The sequence below is a fragment of the Chionomys nivalis genome, chromosome 9, assembly GCF_950005125.1.
Source record: "Chionomys nivalis chromosome 9, mChiNiv1.1, whole genome shotgun sequence".
Lineage (NCBI taxonomy): Eukaryota > Metazoa > Chordata > Mammalia > Rodentia > Cricetidae > Chionomys > Chionomys nivalis.
The window spans coordinates 69,779,430-69,796,405 of record NC_080094.1 but is presented as its reverse complement, the minus strand read 5'-3'; the positions used below and the strand labels follow the sequence as shown (position 1 = coordinate 69,796,405).

At 42.2% G+C, this 16,976-nt stretch overlaps 1 protein-coding gene across 2 annotated transcripts in view; it reads right to left on the bottom strand.

The window, feature by feature from the left end:
- The window catches only part of Tcp11l1 (t-complex 11 like 1), a 50,297-nt gene that overhangs the window by 22,924 nt on the left and 10,397 nt on the right, over nt 1–16,976 (bottom strand). For both annotated transcript variants that reach the window (XM_057781528.1, XM_057781527.1), the window contains exons 4-7: nt 8,691–8,823; nt 7,052–7,172; nt 5,804–6,024; nt 1,491–1,627 (exon numbers count right to left, since the gene is read on the bottom strand). In XM_057781528.1, the coding sequence (XP_057637511.1) occupies nt 1,491–1,627; nt 5,804–6,024; nt 7,052–7,172; nt 8,691–8,823 (612 nt within the window). The remainder of the gene's footprint in view (nt 1–1,490; nt 1,628–5,803; nt 6,025–7,051; nt 7,173–8,690; nt 8,824–16,976) is intronic.

Below are 16,976 nucleotides of genomic sequence, written 5' to 3'. Positions count from 1 at the left end.
TGGTGGCTCACAGCCATCTATAGTGAGACCTGGCGCCCCCTTCTGGCTTGCGGGCACACATGGAAGGAATGCTGTACACATAATAAATAAATAAATAAATTTTTTTTTTTAAAAAAAAAAAGAACACAGTTCAGAGTAAAAAGTGCCTCTTGGGAGAGCTGCACCCTTGGTGGAGGCCTCCTTCAGAGCACACAGGCGACTGGGGCTACAGAAGCTGTCAGTTCTTCCCAGGTACAAGATGCCTTGCACAAAGTACTTGCTTTGGTCCTGACTGCTGAGCCACGGAGCCTCACCCTGTCTTTAGCCTTTCTCTGTGGCTCCAGGCTTTGGAAACCTCGGTGGACAAGTACTAGACTCTGATGACCAAGGATAGGTCTACGTAGGCTCCTGTTCAGCAATTCAGTGCGCCTGAGCTCCTGAGGCATGACTCCAGCATGCACCAGCCTATGGACCGTGTCCCCAGGTGCCTCCAGAGAGACGGAATGGTGTGTCAGTCAATCTCCTGCCACTACTTCTAGTCTCTCCACCCCTGTCCCAAGCATCCACCCGAGGCTGCAGGAACTAACTTGGGGCCACTGAATTAAGAAACCTGGTCAGGCAAGAAGATCTATTCAGAGACAGCCATTCCATCTCCTCATCAGCAAAGCTGGGCTACGTGACATTCCAGTACGCTGCACCTGAGAACACAGCCAGTCTGGACTCCTCAGTCTGGTGTTCTCCTGCACTTGTCCTGGGCTTCACAGAGAGCACCAGGCCAGCCTGGGCTGCAGAACAGAACAAAACAAAACAGAAACAAAGCCAGGTGTGGTGGTGCGGCCTTTAAACCCGGTGCTAGAAAAGCAGCTGTTTTCGAGACTTTAACAGAATCCCATGCTTTTCCTTCAAGTTACACCACGCTCATTTTTATTTTATTTTTTTAATTATTAATTTTTTTTAAATTTTGGTTTGTTTTTTGCTTTTTTTTCCCCTTTTATTTCAAGACAGAGTTTCTCTGTGTAGCCCTGGCTATCCTGGAACTCACTCCATACATAAGGCTGACCTCGAACTCAGTGCTGGGATTAAAGGCTGTTTGCACAGAAGCGTCACCCCAGCCCCTGGCATCCTTACGTCCCAAGACTCTGGAATGTTCGGGTGGAAGCTCCATCCCAAGTCCATGCCCCTGAGAAAGCCTGCAAATGATGACACCTCCCCAGAGGTGCTCAAGCCCACTCCCGCAGGGTATTTAAACTGCCCCCTCCAGAGAACAAACGTGGTTTCCAGTCTTCCTTTTTCGTCTCCTCTCTGGAGGCTGGAAAGCATTTCTATCGATTCAACCTGGGTTTTTTCTAATTCAGTTTGATTTGGTCTGATTTGGATTACTGAGAGGCTTATGGGGTCAGGAACTTTCAAAGGCATAAGTAAGCCACTGCCCAGCTCAGTCATGAGAAGCCATAGCAGCTAAAGCGCGACACAAAGCCAACAATGGAAGGTACCACCAGCATTCCACTTACTCGGCTGCTTCTCCAAGACCTCCTGAAACTTCCTCCTCTCATACTCAACAGACTGCTGCATGAGGTGCGGCCTAATGCTAGTGATAGCAAAGTTGGCCATGTCTACTTTCATTAGGTCCAACACAGAAAAGATTGCCCTGAAAAAAAAATAGAAGATTTAGAAGCAGGCAGTAGAGACATAAGCACAGTGTAAAGGAAAAGAGATGCATGTTTCATCCCAGAAAGAGCAGCAGAAGAGCCATGTGATGCTTTAATTCCAGCACTTGAGAAGCGGATCTCTGTGAGTTGGAGGCCAGCCTGGTCTACAAAGCGAGTTCCAGGACAGTCAGGACTGTTATACAGAGAAACCACCGTCTTGAAAAAACAAAACAAAACAAAACAAAAATTGTGAAAATGAATTTGGGGGACTGGGAGATGGTTCAGGGGTTAAGAGCACTTCCTGCTCTTCCAGGGGACCTGTGCTGACTAATTTTATGTCAATTTGACACAAGCTAGAGTCATCAGAGAAGAGGGAGCCTTGGTGAAAAAATGCCTTCATTAAGATGTGTGGACAAATTTCTCTTTGAGCTGACAGCTCATAAAAAATGACGCAGAGACTTACTATTAGTTATGAAAGCGCAGCCTTAGCTTATGCTGTTTCTAACTAGCTCTTATTTCTTAAATTAGCCCATATTTTTAAATCTATGTTCTGCCACGTGCTTGCTACCTCATCTCCACTTTGCTCATCCTGTTTCTTCTTCCCAGAGCTCTCTGTCCAGAAGTCCTGCCTCTACCTCCTAGCTATTGGCTCTTTAGTAAACCAATCACAGTGATACATCTTCACATAGTGTAAAAGAATATTCCACCAAGACGAGGCTTTAGGGAAGCCTGTAGGGCATTTTCTTAATAAGAGTTGATGTGGGAGGGCTCTGCCTGTTGTGGGTGGGCCACCCATGGGATGGTAGTCCTGGGTCTATAGGAAAGCAGGCTAGACAAGCCAGGGGAAGCAAGCAGCAAGCAGCATTCCTGTGTGGCCTCCAGGTTCCTGCCCTGCTTGAATTTCTGTCTTCACTGTTTTTGATGGGATGGTGAGTGAAATAAACCCTTTCCTCCCCAAGCTGCTTTTGGTCATGGTGTTACATCACAGCCACAATAGCCCTAAGACAAAGTGCTGCCAGGATCAAGGGGTACTGCTGTAACAGGCCTGGCCATGTTGTTTTTGGGGGGGATTGTGGAAGAACTTTGGAACTGTGGGCTAGAAAAGTCCTTGAGTGCTCAAAGCCTAGTGACCTTTCCTCTAGGCGCTCGGAATGAGAATGTCGAGAGCAGAGCAGATGATGGAGGCCTGGCTTGGGAGCTCCAGAGGGAAGTCTGAGAGCCACTTAAAGACTCTATCAGGGCTGGTGGCTATTTTGAGTTGACAATCTGTGGTTCTGGTTAGCTGGGGCAGAAGAAACAGCGGTGACTCATAAGAGACCAGAACCACTGACAGGAAACCTTTGCTTCGCTGGGACAACTGATGCCGGACAATTTGTGGTGATTAAGAAGAGACCAGCATCACTGAGGTGAAGTCCTCTGGGAAGTGTTTCCTCGGTCAGTACACAGAAGCTGAGGTCCAGAGTGGCCAAGGTGGTCCCTTCACTGGCAGCTGAACTTGGTACTGTAAGAGTCACCCAGGTGGTTCTGGTTTTGAAGGCAGGAAGGAGTCAGGGAGAGCAGGTGGAGCTTGGCTCTGTGAGAGGCCAGGAGAAGCCACTGGTGAAGGTGGAGTTAGAATTGCAGTAGACGCCCCAGGAGTGAAGGAATCACGTGGAGAAGCTGAGGCTTTGCACCTTGAAGAGAGCCCGGGAAACGCTACTGATGGCAAGGGCAGCCCAGCTGCAGCAGAAGACCCCAGTGTTTTGGAGATGCCTATACCATGGGGCAACCGCCAAGAACAGCAGTACCATGGTGGAGTGCAGCCAGCCTGAGCCTAGAAGACAAGCTGTGAGTGCAACAGGGGGCAGAGCCTGGGAAGGTCCCAGGCCCTCTACAGGAGCCCAAGACATCAGGAGTCCCAGACACCGGGCACTGAATGATTTACTTCCATCTGTTGGTGACTGGGCCTGGTTCTTCCCTCTTGAAGTGAAAGCATTTAACTTAACTCTGACTTTTACAAAAGTGCACAGTTGACAGACTTGAGTTTTTGAAAGATTTTGGATTTTTAGAGGCTGGGTATTTTTTTTCACCAAGCAGCCATCAATGGGGGTTAATTGCTGTCAGCAACGTTGGGAGTGATCCCGGAGACTCATTCTCCCTCCTTGACCCTTGGCAGGCCTCTGCTCCAGGAGACTAACCTTTGCGGAGAAACGCGTCAAGATGCCTGGCTCACAGAAAAATGGCTAAGAGGCTGGATATTTTAAAGAGACTGAACTTTTTTTGTTTGCTTGCTTTGTTTTTATGAAACAGGGTTTCTCTATGTAGCCCTGGCTGTCCTAGAACTCACTCTGTAGACCAGGCTGGCCTTGAACTCACAGAGATCCACATGGCTCTGCCTCCCGAGTGCTGGGATCAAAGGAGTGCATTACCCATCACCTCTTAGTTGATGAAACTGAACTCTGGAGGCATTTGAATTTGTAAAGACCATGTGACTTTTAAAGTTATTATATTTTGGGGCTGGAGAGATGGCTCAGTGGTTAAGAGCACTGGCTGCTCTTCCTGAGGTCCTGAGTTCAATTCCCAGCAACCACATGTTGGCTCACAACCATCTGTAATGAGATCTGGCACCCTCCTCTGGCGTGTGGGCACACATGGAGACAGAATGTTGTATACATAATAAATAAATAATTAAAAAAAAAGAAAGAAAACAGGGGCTGGAGAGATGGCTCAGTGGTTAAGAGCATTGCCTGCTCTTCCAAAGATCATGAGTTCAATTCCCAGCAACCACATGGTGGCTCACAGCTATCTGTAACGAGATCTGCTGCCCTCTTCTGGTCGGCAAACACACACAGACAGAATATTTTATACATAATAAATAAATAAATAAATATTTTAAAAAAAGAAAAGAAAAAATAAAGTTATTACATTTTATATTGTAATGTTAATATTATTGTGCCATATTGAGGATAAATAAGAAAGGGAGAGGCAGACGATCTCTGTGAATTCAAGCCAGCCTGGTCTACACAGCAAGTTCCAGGACAGCTAGGAATACATAGAGAAATCCTATCTAAAACCAAAACATAACAAAAAGTTGCAAAAATTTAAGGTGCTTTTAACCCCCTTTCCCTCCCTCTCTGCTCCTCTCACTTGACATTGCCTTTCCAGTCTAGAGCAGGTTCCTTGGCTCCTGGAGGCCTGAGGAAAAACAGGGATCTTTTTTTTTTTTTTGGTTTTTCGAGACAGGGTTTCTCTGTGGCTTTGGAGCCTGTCCTGGAACTAGCTCTGTAGACCAGGCTGGTCTCGAACTCACAGAGATCCGCCTGCCTCTGCCTCCCGAGTGCTGGGATTAAAGGCATGCGCCACCATCGCCCGGCTTTTTGAAAGACAGGGATCTTTTTTTTTTTTTTTGGGTTTTCCGAAACAGGGTTTCTCTGTGGTTTTGGAGCCTGTCCTGGAACTAGCTCTTGTAGACCAGGCTGGTCTCGAACTCACAGAGATCCGCCTGCCTCTGCCTCCCGAGTGCTGGGATTAAAGGCGTGCGCCACCACTGCCCGGCTGAAAGACAGGGATCTTAAACTGAGCAACCATCATCTATATTGAGATCTTCTGTATGTATAATAAGTAAATTTAAAAAAAAAAAAAAGCCAGGTGGTGGTGGTGCACATTTTTAATCCCAGCACTCAGGAGGCAGAGGCAGGCAGAGCTCTGTGAATTCAAGACCAGTCTGGTCTACACAGCTAGTTTCAGGATGGCCAGAGCTACACAGAGAAAGCCTTTCTTGAAAAACAAAAAAATAAACAGCCAGGTGGTGGTGGTACACACCTTTAATCCTAGCACTCAGGACAGAGGCAGGTGGATCTCTGTGAGTTCGAGGCCAGCCTGCTCTATAAGAGCTAGTTCCAGGACAGGCACCAAAGCTACACAAAGAAACCCTGTCACAAAAAACAAACAAACAAAACAAAACAAAACAACAAAAACAACAACAACAACAACAAAAAAAAACCAACCAAACAGATCTCTCGACTTTAGTCCCTTAGTACTAGAAAAGCAGTGGCTGTGAGTGGCAGGATTTCTACATTCTGGGTTTTAGATGTTTGTTTTAGAAACATTTTTTGAAATGACCAAGTCCCTAGACTTGAAGTGTAAATCTGCAAATAGGTTTTCAACAAGGTGTGCTGTGATGGACATTTCCATACCTGAAAAGAGGCACTATTTCCTTAATGTCTTTTAGTTTCTTAACTTCCTCATCTCGAGCAGGTGCACACAATGTCCCCATCATGCCAATAATGAATTCCGCCAGCTTGGAAATGTCTAGGGCCCCATTCTCTGCTTCCTGTTTTATCAGTTCCAGATCCAAGACCTCGGTTATCTGGTTTCTTAGTCTAGTGTGACCAGGCAGCAGGAAAGACAGCAGAGTCTACAAGAGAGCACAGCTAAGCTCAGACAGTGCTTCTTAGGCATCAGCTTATGCACAAAAGGATCTGTAATTGTTCAAATGCAAAGGATCACCAACTGCTATTATGATGCTACACATATTTTTAGCCTCTTAACAAATCTATAGACAAACATGCACATGAATCATTTAGAATAGCTATTTAAGCCTTGTTTATATTCTAGCAATTGCCTGGATACAAGAAAAAACTAGAAGGTAGTTGGTTGGTTTGTGTTTGCTCTTTGAGGAAGGTCTTGCTGTGTGTGCGATCCAATTTGGTTACAAGCTGGAGACTGCCTAAGCGAACCAAGTGCTTGGATCACGGGTATGTATTGCCATGTGTGGCTAAGAATGACTAGTGATAAGCAAAGAAAAATATGGTTGCTAAGGAAGCCTGTGGGCCAACTACTAACTCCCATTTTTCCAGATAACAGTTCTTCAGTGTTCAAATGGTAAAGCCACTGCAGAAAAAGCCCTTCCACATACAGCCCTCTCAATCCCAAGGTGCAATTACTTTTTGGTCAACATAAATTGAATGTGTCCATATCTAGTAAAATTTATAAATACTCTATATTTCATAATGTAAGTTTTGTTGTCTCTAAGCAATCTGAACGTTTTCTTTGTACAAAAGTAGTGTCTTTGGGTTATCACAGTTTGGCTGAAATTTTTTTTTTAAATATTTATTTATTTATTATGTATACAATATTCTTTCTGTATGTATGCCTGCACGCCAGAAGAGGGCACCAGACCTCATTACAGATGGTTGTAAGCCACCATGTGGTTGCTGGGAATTGAACTCAGGACCTTTGGAAGAGCAGGCAATGCTCTTAACCACTGAGCCATCTCTCCAGCCCCGACTGAAATTTTTTTAAAGGGACAGCAGTGCTAAGTCAAAAGTACTCAATCCAAATTCCTTCAAATGACTTTGTGACCTCAATCTCTTTAGAGTCTTCTGGAATAGCAACACAGGCTGGATGAACACTCCCTAGGCATGATTCCCTCTTTGCCTCACCTCTTTGATCTCTCCTACAAGTTTGATGGCATGGTCATATGTTGGGGGGTCTTCACTTAGCTGGACACTCAGGCAATCCCAGAAAGCTTTATGTACAATCTCCTTTACTCTCTTCTCCAAGCTGAAGACAGGGAAAAATAAAAAGACAAATATATACATATGTATATATATATATATACACACACACACACATACATATATATGTGTGTAAATATATATATGAATTGAAATCATTTTCAAAGTCATAAATTCTACGGCTATAGGAACCAGGGAAAGATATCCCAGACATAAGCTGACGACACTGGCTACTTTGCCTCTTCAGAGTGGATTTCACATCACTTAGTACGGCAACATGAATCCAGTGAATAGTGTGTAACAGTGCCATAAGGGGAGACGATCAGAGGCTGGAGAGACGGCTTAGCAGCAAAGAGCATTTGTGTTCTTTTTTTCTTTCTTTTTTTTGGTTTTTCGAGGCAGGGTTTCTCTGTAGCTTTGGAGCCTGTCCTGGAACTCCCTTTGTAGACCAGGCTGGTCTCGAACTCACAGAGATCCGCCTGCCTCTGCCTCCCGAGTGCTGGGATTAAAGGCGTGTGCCACCACCGCCCGGCCTGAATTTGTGTTCTTGCAGGCAGAGGATGCGGATTTACTTCTCAGCCCCCCCACCCCCCCACATGATGGCTCATAACTGTCTATACATAATTCCAGTTCCAGGATCCAACACTCTTCTGACCCAGTGGGTACCAGGCATGCACGTGGTACACATATATACATGCAGGAAAAACACATAAAATTTAAAAATGTAAAATTTCGGGCTGGAGAGATGGCTCAGCGGTTAAGAGCATTGCCTGCTCTTCCAAAGGTTCTGAGTTCAATTCCCAGCAACCACATGGTGGCTCACAACCATCTGCAATGGGGTCTGGTGCCCTCTTCTGGCCTGCAGGCATACACACAGAAAGAATATTATATACACAATAAATAAAAATTTTAAAAAAAATGTAAAATTTCTTAAAAACTGGAAATTCTAGAGTGGCTAATTTTATTTTCTCTTACCTTGGCAAGTTCCTGTGATACATACAAGTGAATACAGGTGCCCACAGAGAGCAGTACGTACACTTAACCACTGAGCCTTCTCTCCAGCCTTTTTATTATTACTATTATTATCTTGTTTGGTTTTTGTTTTTTGAGATAGGGACTCATATATCCCTGGCTGGCTTCTCACTTGCTACATAGTTGAGGATGACCTGTAACTGACCCTCCTGCCTCCACTTCCCAGCTCTGGGATTACAGGTGTGTGCCACTTCCCCTGGTTTCCTTGTCTTCACACAGTTAATCCGGCAAGGGATGCCAGTTAGAGCTGCAATGAGCGACAGCCACAAGGACATGGATGAGACACGTGCTGCAAACAAAGGAATGGCTGAGCCCGCACAGGGAAAAGCAGGCACAAGAGGCTTCCACAGACTCCAGACCCTTTCCTTGTATCCTGAAGCATCCGTGGCTGTGAGACATGTTCACATGTTCCTAACCTAGGAATATTTTTAGCACTGATGTACAAAAGGAGTAATGTCTTGAACACACTGGCACTGAGTGGGAAGCCATTCCCAGAGTGGAAATGCTCTAGTAAACAAGTCCACGCACGTACCTGCCTTCTGCTAATTCAACAGCGTTAATCCGGAAGTCTCCATTTACCACAATTTCATGGGCTAGAGCCATGTTGGTGACTCCTTTCGCTGTTTCTAGAAGCTCCTCTACAGTGACAAGCCGAGGAGGACTTGCTGTAACAGAAACCCAGTTTAAGAATTTTGTTAAGCTAAGGCCTGCGGCAGCAGCTACAACAATATCTGGACCCAAACATTTCAAACAATAGGTTTAGCTTTTTCTTTCTTTCTTTCTTTTTTTTTTTTTTTTTGGACTTTCGAGACAGGGTTTCTCTGTAGTTTTTGGTGCCTGTCCTGGAACTAGCTCTTGTAGACCAGGCTGGCCTCGAACTCACAGAGATCCTCCTGCCTCTGCCTCCCGAGTGCTGGGATTAAAGGCGTATGCCACCACCACCCAGCGGTTTAGCTTTTTCTTTTTACGTAGAATGCTAAAAGTAATGAGTACTAATATAATACACAAAACATATGTCTGTATGTTCCCACTAAGACTGCTCAATAGAAAATAGCACAATAAATTGGGATTGAAAACTTAAATTGCAGGTTTTCACTGTCTCAGTAAGCTAAAGGTTTATGTTCTGCCTTTGCTAATTCCTTTCAAAAAGAAAAATAGTCCTCGTTAGTATAGTAGTTAAAAAAAAAAAGTCAAAAAGAAAAATAGGAGTTCGAGGCAAGCCTGGTCTACAAGAGCTAGTTCCAGTATAGGCTCAGGCTCCAAAGCTACAGAGAAACCCTGTCTCAAAAAACCAAAAGAGAGAGAGAAAGAGAGAGAGAGAGAGAGAGAGAGAGAGAGAGAGAGAGAGAGAGAGAGAGAGAGAATTGAAGGAGACTCCCAGGACAGAGAGAGTCAACCTACTCCTGGGACACTGGCAGACCAGGATTAAGCCAACGACCTGACTCAGAGTCTGTAACCTCCACCAAAACCGGAGTGGGACTGAACCAGTTACCTAAGACACAGAGAGAACAAGCTCCACCAGGAGCAGAAGCCAGGAGCAAACCCAGTCCCGGGACATGAGCGGATCAGGATTGAACCAGCGACCAGATCCAGAGTCAGCGATCACCACCAGAACAGGTCTAACTCCAAGCCAGGGACTTCAACAAGAGGAGATCCAGACCAAGATTTACAGAAACAGATCAAAGCCAGCAGCCTAGGCCAAAGTAGGCCTGAGACAGCAAACTACAAGGGAGCAGACCAAAGCACAGGAGCACTGAGCTACCCCCAGGAACAGGAATAACCAATGGGGTAACTAGAACTGTGACACTGACTGTACCACGAGGAAAACCATCCTAGCTTCGGATTCACTGGCACCTAAAAGATTATTCAACAGAATCTCAGACAGCCCCAACCACACCTATTAGAGGAAAAGATGAGTAGAAAAGGTAAGATCACATGCTACACCACAAAGAGCAACACAATACCAGCAAAACTGAAAGACCCTACAAAAGTAAGACCTGAACAACCAAATATGGATGAACCAGAAGAAAATGATCTAAAAAATAACCTCAAGAGAATGTTTGAAATTCTTAAAGATGAAATGAGAAATTACCTTAAAGGAATGGAGGAAAAAATAAACAAAAAATTGGAAGATATCAGCAAATCACTTAAAGAAAACCAAGAAAAAAAAACCCAAACATATAACAGAAACTATTCAGGACTTGAAAACTGAGATAGAAAAAATAAAACACAAACCAAAGAAATTATAGAAACAGAAATGAGAAAGAGCAGGAACCACAACTGTAAGTACAAACAACAGAATATAAGAAATGGAAGAGAGAATGTCAAGAGCTGAAGATACAATAGAGGAAACAGACTCATCAGTTAAAGAAAACATTAAATCTAACAAAAGCTTAACCCAAAATATTCATGAAATATGGGACAACATAAAAAGGCCAAATCTTGCCGGGCGGTGGTGGCACACGCCTTTAATCCCAGCACTCAGGAGGTAGAGGCAAGCGGATCTCTGTGAGTTCGAGGTCAGCCTGGTCTATAAGAGCTAGTTCCGGGACAGGCACCAAAAGCTACAGAGAAACCCTGTCTCGAAAAAATCCAAAAAAAAAAAAAAAAAGCCAAATCTTAGAATAATAGGTATAGAAGAGAAGAAGTTCATATCAAAGGCAAAGAAAATTTATTTAAAATCATAGAAGACTTTCCCTACCTAAAGATGTGCCTATGAAGATACAAGAAGCTTACAGAACACCAAATGGACTAGATCCAAAAAAAAAGTCCTCTTGCCACATAATAATCAAAACACTAAACATACAGAGTAAAGAAAGAATATTAAGCCGGGCGATGGTGGCATACGCCTTTAATCCCAGCACTCGGGAGGCAGAGGCAGGCGGATCTCTGTGAGGTCGAGGCCAGCCTGGTCTACAAGAGCTAGTTCCAGGACAGGAACCAAAAGCTACGGAGAAACCCTGTCTCGAAAAAAAAAAAAAAAAAAAAAAAAAGAATATTAAGAGATGCCAAGGAAAAAGGCCAAGTAACATATAAAGGTAGACCAATCAGAATTACACCTGACTTCTCAGTGGAGACAATGAAAACCAGAAGGTCATGGTCAAGCATTATGCAGACATCAAGAGACTAGGGATGCCAGCCCAGACTATACCCAGCAAAACTGTCAATCACCATAGAAGGACAAAACAAGATATTCCATGACAAATCTAGATTTCACCAATACCTAGCCACAAACCCAGCCCTACACAAAATACTAGAAGGAAAACTCCAACCTAAGGAAGATGGCTACACCAACAAAAGCACAGACAATTGATGATCTCATTACAGCAAATTCCAAAGAAGAAAAAAATGCACAAATTAACATCACCAATGATGAAAACTAAATTAACAGGAAATAGCAACCACTGGTCATTAATATTCCTTAATGTAAATGGACTCAACTCACCCATAAAAAGGCACAGACTGGATATGAAAGCAGAATCCATCCCTCTTCTGCATACAAGAAACGCATCTCAACCTCAAAGACAGACATTGTCTCAGAGTAAAAGGTTGGGAAAAAATATACCAATCAAATGGACCTAAGAAACAAGCAGGTGTAGCTATCCTAATATCTAACAAAATAGACTTCAAGCTAAAATCAGTCAAAAGAGACAAAGAAGGACATTTTTTATTAGTCACAGGAAAAATCCATCAAGAGGAAATTTCAATATTGAACATCTATGCCTCAAAATACAAGGACACCCTCATATGTCCAAGAAACACTTCTAAAACTTAAATCATACATTAAACCCCACACACTAATAATGGGAGACTTCAACACTCCCCTCTCACCACTGGACAGGTCAATCAGACAAAAATGAACAGAGAAGTAAGAGAACTAACAGATGTTATGACTCAAATGGACTTAACAGACATCTATAGAATATTCCATCCAAACAGAAAAGAATATACCTTCTTCTCAGTACCTCATGGAACCTTCTCAAAAATTGACCACATACTCTGGTAACAAAATAAACCTCAACAAATACAAAAAAATTGGAATAACCCAATGTACCTTATCAGATCACCATACTTTAAAACTAGAAGTCAACAGTAATACCAATTCCAGAAAACCCACAAAAACATGGAAAATAAATAATGTTCACCTGAATCATCAATGGGTCAAGGAAGAAATAAAGGGGGAAATTAAAGACTTCCTAAAATTCAATGAAAATGACCACGCAACATACCCAAATTTATGGGACACAATGAAAGCAGTGTTAAGAGAAAAGTTCATAGCACTAAATGCCTACATAAAGAAGCTGGAAAAATCCCACACTAGTGAATCAACAGAACATTTGAAAACTTTAGAACAAAAAGAAGTAAACTCACCTAAGAGAACTAGATGGCAGGAAATAAATTGAGAGCTGAAATCAACAAAATAGAAACAAAGAAAACAAGACAAAGAATCAATGAGACAAAGAGTTGGTTCTTCGATAAAATCAACAAAATAGACAAACCTTTATCCAAACTAACCAAAAGGCAGAGAGAGAATATCCAAATTAACAAAATCAGAAATTAAAAGGGGGACATAACAACAGACACAGAAGAAATAAAGAGGATCATCAGATCATATTTTGAAAACCTGTACTCCACAAAATTTGAAAACTTAAAGGAAATGGACAACTTTCTGGATAAATATCACTTACCAAAATTAAATCAAGACCAGATAAACAAATTAAACAGACCTATAACTGCTGAATAAATAGAAACAATCATCAAAAGTCTCCCAACCAAAAAAAGTCCAGGACCAGATGGTTTCAGCTCAGAATTCTACAAAACTTTCAAAGAGGAACTAATACCACTACTCCTCAAATTATTCCACACAATAGAAACAGAGGGAACATTGCCAAACTCTTTTATGAGGCTCTAATTACCCTGATATCCAAACCACAGAAAGACAATACTAAGAAAGAGAATTACAGACCAATCTCACTCATGAACATTGATGCAAAAATACTAAATAAAATACTAGCAAATCAAATCCAAGAACACATCAGAACCATCATCCACCATGACCAAGTCGGCTTCATCCCACATATGCAGGGATGGTTCAACATACGAAAATCTGTCAACATAATCCACCATATAAACAAGCTGAAAAATAAAAACCACATGATCATCTCATTAGATGCTGAAAAAGCATTTGACAAAATACAACATCCCTTCATGATAAAGGTCTTGGAGAGAGCAGGGATACAAGGAACATACCTAAACATAATTAAGGCAATATACAGCAAGCCAACAGCGAACATCAAACTAAATGGAGAGAAACTCCCAGCAATTCCACTGAAATCAGGAACAAGACAAGGTTGTCCACTCTCTCCATACCCATTCAACATAGTTCTTGAGGTCCTAGCTAGAGCAATAAGACACCAAAGGGAGATCAAGGGGATACAAATTGGAAAAGAAGAAAACAAACTCTCACTGTTTGTTGATGATATGATAGTTTACATAAGTGATCCCAAAAATTCTACCAAGGAACTTCTACAACTCATAAACACTTTCAGTAATGTAGCAGGATACAAGATTAACTTAAAAAAAAATCAGTATCCCTCCTGTAAACAGATGATAAAAGGGCTGAGGAAGAATCAACACCCTTCACAATAGCCACAAATAGCATAAAATATCTCGGAGTAACTCTAACCAAACAAGTGGAAGACTTGTATAACAAGAACTTTAAATCTTTGAAGAAAGAAATAGAAGAAGACACCAGAAAGTGGAAAGACCTCCCATGCTCTTAGGTAGGCAGAATTAATATAGTAAAAATGGCAATCTTACTGAAAACAATATACAGATTCAACACAATGCCCATCAAAATCCCAGCAAAATTCTTCAAAGACTTTGAAAGAATTTGGAAAAGTAAAATACCCAGGATAGCCAAAACAATCCTGGGCAATAAAAGAACTTCTGGAGGCATCACAATTCCTGTCTTCAAATTCTACTATAGAGCTACAGTACTGAAGACAGCCTAGTACTGGCATATGTAGTAAGAGGGTAAGCATAGTATTTTTAATAAAAATATTTCTAAAACAATTAAATCCCCATATAAAAAAGAATGACAGCCAGGCAATGATGGTGTGTTCCTTTACCCAGCATTCAAGAGGCAAAAGCAGACAGATCTCCAAGGATCTCTGAGTTCAAGGCCAGCCTGATCTATAGAATGAGTTTCAGGACAGCCAGGAATACATAGAAAAACTTTGTCTTCAAAAACTAAACAAAAAATCAAAAAACAAAACAAAACAAAAACAAAAAAGAAAAGAAAAACAAACCAACACTTTGCTAGGTGCTGTGGTACACATCTTCAATCCCAGGACTAGGGAGGCAGAGGCTGGCAAATCAATGTAGGTTCAAAGCTAGCCTGGTGTACTCAGTGAGATCCAGGACAGTCTGGGTTGCACAGAGACCCTGTCTCAAAACAAAAACAAGAACAACAATGGTGGGGGCTGGAGTGATGGCTCAGTGGTTAAGAGCATTGCCTGCTCTTCCAAAGGTCCTGAGTTCAATTCCCGGCAACCACATGGTGGCTCACAACCATCTGTAATGAGGTCTGGCGCCCTCTTCTGGCCTGCAGACATACACACAGACAGAATATTGTATACATAATAAATAAATAAATATTAAAAAAAAAAGAACAACAATGGTATAATTTTTTTTTTAAAAAAAGACCCAATTCTTTCCTCCATGACAAAGAACTAACTCAATGTGAGTTAAAAACATAGATGGAACAGCTAACATGATAAAACTTTTATAAGATGACAGAAAATCTTTGTGAGTTTATATTAAGCGACTTTTTTATGATATAAAAAAACTCAAACTATAAGAGGAAAGGATAAATTAGACTTCTTTCTAAAACTTGTACTCTGTGAAAGACGCTATTAGGAACATGGAAAGTGCACCAGGAATGGTATCTGATGCCTTTAATCTTAGCACTAAGGAGTAAGAGGGAGATGAATCATTATGAATCCAGGGCCACCCGGTCTACAAAGCAAGTTCCAGGACTGCTGTGGAACAATCTTTGTACACTGTAAATATGTATTACTCTCACTGGTTAATAAAGAGCTGACTGGCCAATAGCTGGACAGGTAGAAGTTAGGCAGGACTTGCAGACAAAAAGAGAATGCAAGGAAGAAGGGAGGAGTCTCAGGAGTGGTGAGATGCAGAGAGAAGCACTGCCAGAGAATAGGTAAATATGGGTTAGTTAAAGTTGTAAGAGCTAGTAGTTAGTAATAAGCCTAAGCTATGGGACAAGCATTTATAATTAATATTAAGTGTCTGTGTGGTTATTTGGGAGTTGGCCAGCAGTGCCAACAAAAACACTCTGCTTACAAATGGCATTCTCATGTGGAATACCTACATCTACAAAAGATCTGAGAAAGCTTTAAAAAGGTTCTAAGCAAACAAAAATTGAGCCAAATGCAGCTTCCTAGTCTCATGTCTCTCATGCCGGCCACAGTACAGAGACTTGTCTCTTGGCAGCTGCCTGCAGGATGGAGCCAACTGCCAACCACCGTGCACTAGCACCACACACTAAACTGAATAGTGTCAGCAGCTAACACAGCAATTTAAGATTTGTCTCATGCAATCAAAAAACAATACAGATGCTCAGAGAAGACAGATCCAGATAGAAAAGGAGAAAATGTTGTGGGACAGTCTTTGTACACTTAAATATGTATCACTCTCATGGGTTATATAGGCCAGAGCTGACTGGCCTGTAGCTGGGAGGAAGACATTGGGTGGGAAAGCCAGACTAGGAGAAGGCTGGGAAGAAGAAGTGCAAAGTCTAAGGGTCCCTGAGCAAGATGCAGAAGAAGGAGGAGATAAACATGCCACACTGAGATTAGGTACTGAGCCACATGGTAGAACATATATAGAAATATGGGTTAATTAAAGTTGTAAGAGCTAGTTAGTAATAAGCCTAAGCTATTAGCCGAGCACTGATAATTAATATTATGTCTCTGTATGGTTATTTGAGAGCTGGTTGGTGGTGCTGACAAAAATTCTGCCTACACAGGACAGCCAGGACTCTTACACAGAGAACCCATCTAGAAAAAAACAAACAACAACAACAAAATAACATGGAAGGTGTGTCACAAGAGAAAACACAGGTAAAGCACTCGACAGAGCACAAAGTCAGCTCTGTAAGATCCCACAACTTAGTAATAAACAATTAACAACAATAAGAGTGGGCAAAAGAGTCAAACACACACGTCTTCAAAGAAGACGTACAAATGCCTACAAAGTACATGGAAAGATGCTCATTGCCATTAGAGAAATGCAATAAACCCAGTGTGAGCTATAATTACACATCTATTAGCTCTGGCCAGAAGCAGGAAGACTGACCATACCAAATATGCTGAACACTGGCACAAAGGTAGAATGTCTGGACTTATATGTAGAGTGTGATATAAAGCAACAGCCAATGTAGTTTCTCTGTGTGTATGTGTGTGTGTGACTTGGGGCCAGAGGTCAATCCTGGATGTCATTTCCCGGGAGCCATCCATCTTGTTTTTTGAGCAAGGTTCTGGAACTTGAAAATTACCAAGCATAACAGGTGGCCAGCAAACTCTGCAGCTCTGGCTGTCTCTGGTGGAATTATAGACATGTGCCACCATACCTAGCTGTTTTATGTGGCTTATGGGATTCAAGCTCAGGTCCTTAACCTTGGGCAAACACTACCAATTATCTATCTCCTCAGGCCTCCTTGTAGTTTCTTATAAAGCAAAACATACGATTACCATGTCCCAGAAACCTACTCCTAATCCACTACCCAAGAAAA